Genomic DNA, 11332 nt, shown 5'->3' with positions numbered 1-11332 from the left:
TATATATACATATATATATATAAAATTTATTCATTGACATGTTTCTGGGTTAATATTATTCATTTTGTATGTTGTGAAGTTGTTTGCAATATTAAACTGAAATATTTGAACAAATAAAAATGACTATAGGCAACTGAAAAACAAAATCAACGTTTCAGCGGTGCGTTCACGGGCAGGAGAAACTTCCACATACAGCCGGGTGGGAATGGGGTGGGGTGGGGGGGGCACGCACACATGTACACGTGCACGAGAGCCACGGAGGACAAAACACATGAGGCCAGAACAGCTTCCTGTTGTCTGTAGGCACACAGATGAGGGTTTCCATGGTTACATGAACGTCTGCAGGTAAACGTCCACACCGAGAAAGTTGGGCAGGCTGTGCGTGCACGTGGTGCACGTGGTGCACGTCTGACTGTCAGTGATTGATTCTTTTCTACACCACAACGCTCTCCTCACCCATGCATGGTGACACCATCCTCACTGGGACTCACCGCCGCCCCTCCAGCCGCGTCCGCCTTACTTCCTAAGGTAAGGGGAACCGTGGCGAGATGGTGGGCTGGCGAATCTGCCGCTGGGATGAGGACGCGTCCGGCGAACCCGCTCGTCTTCGACGGCGTCTTCGACGGCGTCTTCGACCCCCTAAAGAAGCTGAGATACAGGAGAAATGATGGGAAACTTTTGAATGCGTTAACCTTGAAATCAAATCCATTCAGACATACAACTGGGATCGTTTCTGTGTCCAAGCAGTAATATAAAGATCACTGGATAAGATCCTGGGAAGGTCAAAGGTCAAAGTCCCTCCGGAAGGTTCACAGCTTGCGGCCCCTCCCCTCCCTCTTCAGTTGATGGAGATGGGAGGATTTTAAATGCACCAAACCATAAAACGTACCGTCGTGAGCATATTCAAGAGCAAAAACAAAGTAAACTGGATCAACTGGATCAAAGTGGATCATGTCGGATTAAAATAAGACACAAATATTACTAGATTTCTGGATGAAAAAGGCCCCAAATAGGCCAAAAAATGAAGGTGGCGCTGCTGAGACATTTTATATGAATATGACGGAATCTTTACAAATTACTTTTTTATGCACCCTGGACTCGGGTCCAGATTAGCAAAGCTCAGAGCAGAAATCTAAAACCTCACGGCCCAAATGAGGCTTTGCACCTCCTGGATGACGATGCTTGAGCTGCGGACGTGATGCGGGGAGACTGGGTGTGGTGAGAGGTGAATCATCGCTGATATCTTCCACAGAGCAGTGCAGCAGCACTTCCAGCTGGAGCCTCATGCGGTCACCGCGGACGTCCAGCAGGGGGCGCCAGAGCCGCGCTTCCCGCTGCCAAAGAAGCTTCTGGCCGCTTACCGCTGACGCACACGGTATTAACCCGTGAGTGCACGGAGACGTGCACTAAAGCGCTTTGGCGACTGCATATTTTGACACGATGGGCGTATTTGCTGCAGTTAAATGTGGCCTTGTGATCGGAAGAGATCACTCGCCTTTGATTTTAATGATCGATGATTTTCAGTGTGAAGCATCTATTGTCCAAACCCACACTTTAGGCTAATGCTGCGGTTAATAATATAAACTGAGATGTGACTCAGTTTTAAATGTACATCACAATAATGGGTTGCTATCTTTTTATGCACAGCCTCCAGCAAGGGAGGAGACATTCCAACGAATATCTTTTAATCCAAGAAGACATTAAGGCAAGATCAAATCTTTCTGCTTCACAAGGGTTCGTGAACGCACCACGACACTGGCAGCTAGCCTAGCCGGCTAACTTGGCTAATCTGATTTATCGTCTCGGTTAAGTACCCGTAACGCCAGACGGGATTAGCTAATTTAGTTTTTTATATCTTTCTTGTAACCCCATATTTTTTTAAAACATCAAGCCTTTTCCCGTTTCGAGAATGGCATCACTTGGGGAGCCCGTGCGGTTGGAAAGAGGTAAAGTAAATTGGTTTGCTAGCGTTAGCTCGGGAATATTTGTTGTGATGCTTTAAAGACATTTACCAAGCTTAGCTAGCATTAGCTTTAGAGGCGATGCTTGTGTTTGGTAGTTTTTAATCAACCAACGCTACATTATCGACGCGGATAGAAGATTTCTGTGCATATAACATTGAGTTTGGACCTTATTCTGCAAGCATCAGGCAAAAACACGACATTTTCCCAGGTTCGCCGTATGCTTGACTTAGCATTTGAAACCAGATCTCAAACTTTGAGTAGTTGTGTCAAGATTAGTAATCTTAGTAATTACTAGTAATTTAGTAACGATGTTGGTCATCGGTTTCACAATAAATAGTAAAATTTTTTTAAAAAAAAACTTCTCTGAGATCATTACTGCAACTGCTATCACTTACTAGATCCCACAAACCCTCTATGGGTATATTAACTATAATGTTTGCAGATAAGTGCACCTCATTACACCCTTGTGCAATAGAAAGTGTCTGTTCTCAATGACAACATGGGGGGAAAATCTAGAGTTAATGAGGCTCTATAACATTTGTGCAGCTCTGTGGTTATTTAGTTGTGCCTTTCCAACATGGCCCAAAGGATTTTCCCTTAAAGAGAAGCTTATTCCCTTCAGTATATGTTCATTTTGACAGATATCAGCCGTGCGGTGGAACTGCTTGATAAGCTCCAGAGGACAGGAGAAGTGCCTCCCCAGAAGCTGCAGGCCCTGCAGAGGGTCCTACAGAGTGAATTCTGTAACGCCGTCAGAGAAGTGAGATACCTTACCTGCACAACTTCTCTATTCATTTCCTTTGTTTCATGAACAACTGTCATCCTTCAGGTTTATGAGCATGTGTACGAGACAGTGGACATCAACAGCAGCCCTGAGGTCAGGGCCAACGCCACAGCCAAGGTCAGATATCTTTTAATATATCTTCTGCACTACTGTAGACAAAGAATGTGCCTTTAAAGACTTCAAATGACTCTTGGTTCATTTAGGCCACTGTGGCAGCGTTTGCAGCCAGCGAGGGACACTCGCATCCTCGAGTTGTAGAGCTGCCCAAGACGGAGGAAGGCTTGGGTTTCAATATCATGGGTGGAAAGGAGCAGAACTCCCCTATATACATCTCACGGATCATCCCAGGAGGAATCGCTGATCGACACGGAGGCCTGAAGAGGGGCGACCAGCTTCTCTCTGTTAACGGGGTGGTACGTTGACTCTGGAACGACCTGCAGCCCGATAACAGTCACAACACTTTGGCTGTTGGCTAATAGTGTGATGAGATCAGCATGATGTGTCAGTAACTTGGTCCCATGTGACGAGCAGTTCACGCTGACCTGAGAACAAGAACAAGGAGTCGTAACCGAGCTTTGGCGCCTGGCCCAGCTTAGCTTAATAACTGGAATTTGGGTCTGTTTTCCAGCAGTCACTCAGGACTTATGAGGTTTCTGTGGTGGCGTGACAGGGCCCCTAGTGGCAGTGTTCTCACCAATCAGTGGAAGACTGTTTTAAATAGTTTAGTGAGTGAAAAGGGGTGATTTTCCCCCCAGCACCTTCCTGGAAAGCCGCCAACTCGGTGGCATCGTCTCCTTCACTGCCCCCATGTGGCCAGTCTGTGTAATTACAACAGAAAAGGTCAAATCCAAGATGGCGACCTGACTGTCACACTGACTGTTTTCCTCAAACCAAATCGTGATTAAGAGTCTCTTTTCTTTCAGAGTGTGGAAGGAGAGCACCACGAGAAGGCCGTGGAGCTGCTCAAGGCCGCTCAGGGAACAGTGAAGTTGGTAGTACGATACACTCCCAAAGTCCTGGAGGAAATGGAGTCCCGCTTCGAGAAAATGAGGTCGGCAAAGCGTCGGCAACAGAACAACTACCCCAAGTAGGATTGTGTCATGGCCGTGGTGCTGCCCAGCTCCCGTCTCACTGCTCCTTTTGCATCCTAACCACTGCTCCGTCTCGCTCCCTGTCAAAACAACGTACAGTTGGGTTTTTTTAATAGTCACATTTGTTAACGCCACATTCTTTAGCTGTTGACAGTAGAGTAACAATGGTCGTGCGGTCACTCACATGTGTGCATTATCTGTGACCATTTGAATGCTACTTATGGTGTTTTTGCGCAGTTAATTTAGACTGGAAATGCGTTTTTTTTCTTCTTCTATCACAGGAAGTGCCTCAGGGCAGACGTCTTTATCTTATGTACTGTGTCCATTGTTCTTTCTGGTTTAATGGTTTAAAGTCCTGCACTACAAATTTCAATATTTTTGGAATAACTACATGATTTGCAATCCTAATTCTCGAAGATGGATTGATGTCAAAGTGCACAGTGCAAATTAGAAGTAAGACCCTTTAATTGTGCAGACGTGCTGAAGCTGCTCTTTCACATGTAGACAGTTCGTTCACATTGCTGATAAGCTTGTTGGTGGAAGGTGATGGATTATTATGGATTATTTGCGGACTGAGCCCTGTTTCCTGATGTACCACTAAAGCTCAGCGAAACTTTAAATGTTATAAAGAAATAAATCGCAACAGGAACGTTGAGGTTGACACAGGAGGAACCGCAAAGCTTCAGATTAATTTATCTTCTTGTTATTAACTGTATATTTCATGTACTTAATTTACTAGTTGCAGCACTGTAAGTTAATTGGTTGCTGTCACCATGACAACACTCTGTTTACACCGTTCAGTTCAGAGCAAACAACATAAATGTCACATTTCTACCTTAATGGCTAATCATCTCTAAATATGCCTCATTTCATATTTTATTTCTCATAAATCAGACGTTTATTTTTAACAGATGAAAAAATCCACTTAAACTATGTTTATTCTCTTTAATCCATTGAAATTCAGAAACTTTGGGCAGATGAATCAAGGATAAAACCTGAGTAAATAAATCCCCTTTAACAATCTATGCAAGATCAATGAAGTCGGAGCATCTTTGTGCTGCAAACTGATCGTGCTGATATTGAAAACACGCTTAAGACAGGAAGGACGAGAGTCATTTGATCCGGCTTAATCCGGATTCAGAGTCTGACTGTAACATTTCTTTTAATGTTTGATAGTTTGGTTCTAGTGAAACGTAGTGTGTGGTTCCTGTGATAAACATGGTGACGTAGCCCCAGTGTAGGAGTAGATGGAGCCGGGCTCGTGTGTTCGAAACAACACAAAGGTCTTAAAGTGATCAAAGCTGTGTCTCTTAATGATTTTATTCCAACATGAGTTTGTTAAATTCACCGCTAACAAATGAATGACAAATCGCGCCGAATGTCCCCCCCCTCCAATTTGTACCTGGTTTTATCTTGTCTATATAAATGCTGGAATGGTCAATAGAGTATTTTTTATAACACCTTTTCTTTTGATATTCACACTTTTTATATGCGATTTTTCCTAAAGTCTTCTGGGAATGATTGGTACTTCCATTTTGACGCGTACCAGGGCCACATCAGCAAAGCCAGATGTTTCCTTCATTCCACTACAACCAGACCTGCACAAATTGTGAGAACTGATGATGTCGGGGAACGTTTTAGCCTGTGCTCGTGTAGGATTATTGTCTGTAGGTTGTCTTGTGTTACTCCGTCACCATATTACACTGTTGTGGAATGTAAAACGTGGTATAGATCCAATAATTAGACTGAAGGCAAACTAAACGGTGCGTAAATGCATGACTACAAACGGTTGTCTTGAAAATCACCCCCTCACTGCGTCTAAACCCCCCCCCCCCACTCCAACCACCACCTCCCCATCCCTGTTCTAACTTAATAAAATGAAACTGAATGTTTTCTGTACAGAGATTCCTTTTCCTGAACAAACATGCATTATGTAACCATCTTGTCATGTTTTGGATTTTAAATAAATCTTGCAGGCCTGAATTTTGACAACCTTGCCCGCATCGTACGGCTCTTAATTACCTTTATGTTCTTGAGTAAATGTGCTTATCCAAGGCTTAGGTTTATACTTTGATACAATAGTATTGTTATTATCCTTTACGTTAAATTTTGAAGAGGCCCATCTGGAAAAAACAAAGGTGTCTTTTAAGCCTCACCTTATTGGAGAAGGATGCGAAATGGTGTTGCTCCACCATGTTCTTACAGTATCCTGGAACAAAGGAACTTCAATACCAATGTAATTTCCTCATTTTGTTGCTAAAGTGTTATTTACACGTTGAGAGTAAAATAAAAACACAATGTTAAACTCCAATTCTAGTTTTTAAATATATCAACAAGCAGATCCAAGTTGGAAATACTCCCACTTGAGTGGTGGATGGGATCTCCAACAATCACCATTGTTTAGTTTGTGCAGTGTTTATTACAATAAAAGTTGCCATCAGGGAGTTCATGCATTAAGGCATCTTCACCTTCTGGTTCCACACATTCATCCGCTCTGAGTGTTTGGAGGCACAAAATCCTCCAAAGTCTTCCGTACCCAGAGTACCACTGCAGCACTGGTAAGGGATGGTGACACAGACGCACAAGTATTGTTAGCAAACCCATTGTTGCTTTGTAAACCTCCTAAAAACATCAAATATTACGGCATTTTACGTTTCCGTACCAATATCGCAGCAGCCCCGCTAGGAGGAGCCGATCAGCGACGCAACCATATTTATACACACGAAGAAGAAAGTAGTTGCCCCGCCCACTTCCGGGGGCGCGACTTACCTTATTAAACAGCAGTTAAATGTTATTAAACGTTGATTAAATGGGTTTTTGGGGGATATAAATATTACATAGAGTTTTGCAAGGATATCAAAATCCAGCATGTGGTATGAAAGGCAGCAAACCTATAAAATACTGTATATTTAACTGTAAGGTTATCGAAGTAACTTATTAGCAAAACAACAAATGCTAAATATTCATATTTGTCAACACCTTATGGATCATCTTGACTGAATTTCTCTTTGTTCAATAGAGTTATTGTCTAAAGCTATTAACATTGAATACAAAATGTATTTTTCTCCCCCTCCCAATTGAAGGGAACCGTATTTAAGTGTGCCTTTTATTCTTTTAGACAACCATTACTGTTTAAAATAGAGTTTCTAAATTATTATGACAGTTTGTACTGACCTCTAATTTTTGTCGGTGGTTTGTTATAATACTGCGCCCATGTTTCCCGTCAGGTTTCTGTAAACCGACCAGTCTGCCAGCAGGTGGCGCTGCTGCTCCTGGACCAGGTGAGTACTGAGCACTCGACACCTTGTTTGTTGGCATCAGAGGCTCTTATTTTATTATTTATTGCCCTTATTTCATTATTATTTATTGCATTACATAAAAACCTGCTGTCAATTTTTTTGTGCGTGTGTGTCAGGATTTGTTGTTTAAACAGTTTTGATTTATTGCAGATTTTATCATTGTATTTATAATTGTCATTGGAAACTTTTGTCTTGGACAAGGTAACGTGCGAATAATGAGGACATTTGAGATTTTTCAATTAATTTAAAATGACCAACATAAAAAATACCACATCAAATGCTGCCCTGAAGAAATCTCGGTGGCATTTGACCTGTGTGGAACACCACTATAATTTGTTTCTATTAGAGCACCTGTGATTACCCTACACTTTCCATTAAATGGCTGCTTTAAAGAAAGATCAATGCTTCAACGCATTCATAAATTTCGAGCGGTGGTAGCTTAGTGGTCGTTAACTTTAGTGAGGTGGTCAGCAGATGACGCTACAGGTATGTTGGAGAAGATGGGTTTATAATTATGACTGGGTGAAAATGGCAGGTGATGTACGTCTGCAGGTGAGTTGAAGCCACTGACCTGACTCACAAACGTTATTACAAACTGCAGTCAAACGCAAAATAATTGTATGTTGTGGGCACAGATATTACATTTGGCAATATTTCTTTTACAAGGATATTGATATAAAATAAACAATTACATAAATAAAAAACAAACACCTAGTTAATGTTTAGTATCTAGGAAATATTTGTGAACAATTAAAAGAACAATCAGAGGGAAAATGATCTGAAATTATGGAGTTAATGTGTGTTTTTACAACTATGGATACTGATATGAGTGTTATTAAATATATTCCATAAAAAAGATTAGCAATACATGTAATACTTACTTCTCACTTGTATTAGCTATTACCAGCTGTACAAGTGTTTCAAATTCGCACAAAATGCTTCACTATGTTCATTATCTTTATGTCATATGGCCACATTTTAATAGCAATAAAGTGATACCCAGCTTTAAAATCTGAACACCTAAACGGATTATAAATGTCCTGCAAGTGTGAATCTGAAATATTTTCTCTGAATTATGTTTAACGTTAATAAATGTTTTGATGATTCTCTTAAAATGCTGCCACAAAATTGACACACGCTCTAAAAATTCCCACGATTGACCAAGGGATGATGTAGAAAATCACAAGAACCCTCTGAGTCATATTCTGGCGTGATACATTACCATATGTTTCAACTTGTGAAATTCCATTTAGAAACACTGCTGTCATTTGTAGGTGACTCTTCTGCGAGTAGTCGGTGCAGATAGATTTATTCTCAATGTGACCCTGTTATTCTATTATGGTGCACCGACCATTCGCATAAATAATTAATAATTTCAATATAAGCTTAAGGCAAATAAGGCGTGTATTTCAAATTTAAATGATTTCCAAATTCTCTGTTTAAATGCAGTAAAACATGTATATATACTGTATATACCTGTATTCTTTTTTTAGCATAAATAGCATGAGGGCGCAGATTGTTGCCGGCCTAGACCTTACAACATATGTTGTAAAAACGGGATATTTAGATCAGGGTATTTTTAACGCTTAAAGAGTCGTATGAGCAACAAAAATCTAGGAACCAAAATCACTGAGCGAGTCAGGAAAAAATTTAAATTTACCGAAATAGTTGCAGCCGCCATGTTTTATAAGCCCCGCCCACTTCCCGTCAGTGACGTCAGCGCCTTGATATTAATCGCCGCGGCTCCCATCCGACATCACAGTTCACCCTTTGAGTAGCGGACGGTGAAGGTTACCTGCTTCAACAGTGCTTGAACGGCAACCTTTTATCTGCCACTCTAATTCCACGCGAGTAATTTACTAGCAAATATCGCAACGTATCATCGACGCTAAGCAAAAAAAAACAACAACGCAGTAATTGGCTCGAATCTCTCACACGTTCTTAGCTAGCAAGGCAGTGTTGTTTTGCTAACGACGCAAGCGGATCCAGCAGCTCTTCTACTCCATCACCGTAAGACCCGACACTGAAATTTGGGTAAGAATGCGACGACTCAAATAACATTTCTTCCCTACACATGTGTCTGCTGGTGTGCTCAAACGGAGCGGGAACGCGCACCGACGGTGTTTTTCCTCGCTGCGGCCTTGACGCAGTTTAGTCTTCGCCTTATCTGAACACATCTGAACATTATCTTTTGCTACTTTTTGTCTTTCATCGTCCTTACAAAGGGATGCCAAAATGAATGCCTTAAAACGCTGACATAAATACACCAAGTTTATAAGATACCCCCCCCCCCCCCACACACACACACCGGATTTTGCAGTTTACATCTGCGACACGGCTGTAAATTTGTAACACACCAAACTGTTCTCGTAATCCACAAGTTTTAAATTCTTCAACAAAAATCTATTTTTTGCTTTTGTTAAATCTCATTGAGTGTATGGTATAGACTCATTGTGTCCTAGCTGTGGAGACGCGGGGTGAATAACGGCTGATCTGTGTTTTTGCCCATCAGAACAATGAGTTCCCAGGTGAGACAGAACTTCCACCAGGACTGTGAGGCTGCCATCAACAGGCAGATCAATCTGGAGCTGTATGCCTCCTATGTCTACCTGTCAATGGTGAGTCTGACCTGTGGCCCGGGTGAGCCAGTTTGGACTAGACTATGTAAGATTTGAACATGTAGACGGCACCAATGTTGGAATCGTTACTGGCATGGGATATAAATGTTCCAGCATTCTTGAATAAGACAGTTACAAGTCGGTCGTGGATGGATGAGCGACCTGCCGGCATTAATAATTACCGTGTCCCAATTCGTGATGCATGTGTTTGAGCTGTGGTGATGCGGGTTTCATGTGTTTGTCATAATCAAAGGTTGAAGTTCCATTTGAGATGTGCCCTGTGCCCCGGGAACACGTGTTCCCTACTATCTCCAGCCTTGACCTGCCGTACTTTTCCAGTCGCACCCATAATTTCAGTCGTGATGTATAGCTGCATTGTGTCAAGAAACTGTGTCTCTAAGCACACCTATTTCCTTTTACTAGTCCTATTACTTTGACCGGGATGACCAGGCATTGCACAACTTTGCCAAGTTTTTCCGCCATCAGTCACATGAGGAGCGTGAGCATGCCGAGAAGCTAATGAAAATGCAGAACCAGAGAGGAGGGAGGATCTTCCTGCAAGATGTCAGGGTATGAGTATAAAATTTGTCTTTGTCTTCCTGACCCAGACAGCAAGTGCTCATATCTGGGGAGGTGTATGCAAATGGCGAGATATGGAGGGCGTGTTTGCTGTGCCACTTATCTTTTACGGACACGCCAGCACTGCCCAGTGACATTTGAGTTAAACGTTAAACTGCAAAGCCCCACTTAAAACTACAGTTCAGGTCGTTGCCCCACCAATTTTTATTAAATGATTTGCCCTGATGTTTTTCTGACCTGCATTCTGCTGCAGAAACCAGAGCGTGATGAGTGGGGCAGTGGAATGGAAGCCCTTGAATGTGCCCTGCAGCTTGAGAAGAGTGTGAACCAGTCGCTGCTGGACTTGCACAAGATGTGCTCTGATCACAACGACCCCCATGTGAGACTTTTTAGTGAACCGTAAAGACAAATCGTGTTCCCAGTAAAATCACCTTTTCTAACGGGTCGATATTCTGTTTCAGTTGTGCGATTTCATCGAGACACATTTCCTGGACGAGCAAGTGAAGTCTATCAAAGAACTGGCAGACTGGGTGACCAACCTGCGGCGCATGGGGGCTCCCCAGAACGGCATGGCCGAATACCTGTTTGACAAACACACTCTTGGCAAAGAGAGCAGCTAAATGGCAAAATGTCAATGAAGCTTTTTGTGTGTATGTTTGCATCTTGCTTTCACAGTCTAAAGCCATCAGCATGACACCGGCCATGAATATTTAGCCACTTCTATATATTCTTAATTTAAAGGCTGTTATTGTTTCTATCATCTTCTATTAGAACCCTGACACATAAATCTTGTTAGCTCTCTCGAACTCTGTTATGACTTTGTCACCATGTATTTGCTATGCTTATGCCAGGATCTCAAGGCAAATAAAAAGAACTCTCTGGATTCTGATTAGCTTGATCATTAGTGCTTTAGAATAGAGAACCAATTTGGTTTCATATAACCTATTTAAAGACTAGTGGTGAGACTTCACTTCCTATTACTGAGGAAACAACTGCC

At 42.1% G+C, this 11332-nt stretch overlaps 2 protein-coding genes across 2 annotated transcripts; both read left to right on the top strand.

Moving 5' to 3' along the window:
- Window positions 1–1538: 1538 nt before the first annotated feature.
- On the top strand, window positions 1539–9041 carry lin7c (lin-7 homolog C (C. elegans)). The gene is made up of 6 exons (XM_003969678.3): window positions 1539–1946; window positions 2606–2724; window positions 2794–2865; window positions 2952–3161; window positions 3672–6712; window positions 7067–9041. The coding sequence occupies exons 1-5, from the start codon at window positions 1910–1912 to the stop codon at window positions 3837–3839; spliced, it is 606 nt and encodes a 201-aa protein (XP_003969727.1). The 5' UTR covers window positions 1539–1909; the 3' UTR covers window positions 3840–6712; window positions 7067–9041.
- On the top strand, window positions 8897–11224 carry fth1a (ferritin, heavy polypeptide 1a). The gene is made up of 5 exons (XM_003969676.3): window positions 8897–9172; window positions 9651–9756; window positions 10180–10326; window positions 10589–10714; window positions 10797–11224. The coding sequence occupies exons 2-5, from the start codon at window positions 9655–9657 to the stop codon at window positions 10953–10955; spliced, it is 534 nt and encodes a 177-aa protein (XP_003969725.1). The 5' UTR covers window positions 8897–9172; window positions 9651–9654; the 3' UTR covers window positions 10956–11224.
- Window positions 11225–11332: the final 108 nt, after the last annotated feature.

Source organism: Takifugu rubripes, chromosome 13 (genome assembly GCF_901000725.2).
Source record: "Takifugu rubripes chromosome 13, fTakRub1.2, whole genome shotgun sequence".
Lineage (NCBI taxonomy): Eukaryota > Metazoa > Chordata > Actinopteri > Tetraodontiformes > Tetraodontidae > Takifugu > Takifugu rubripes.
This window is presented reverse-complemented; position numbering and strand designations above follow the sequence as displayed.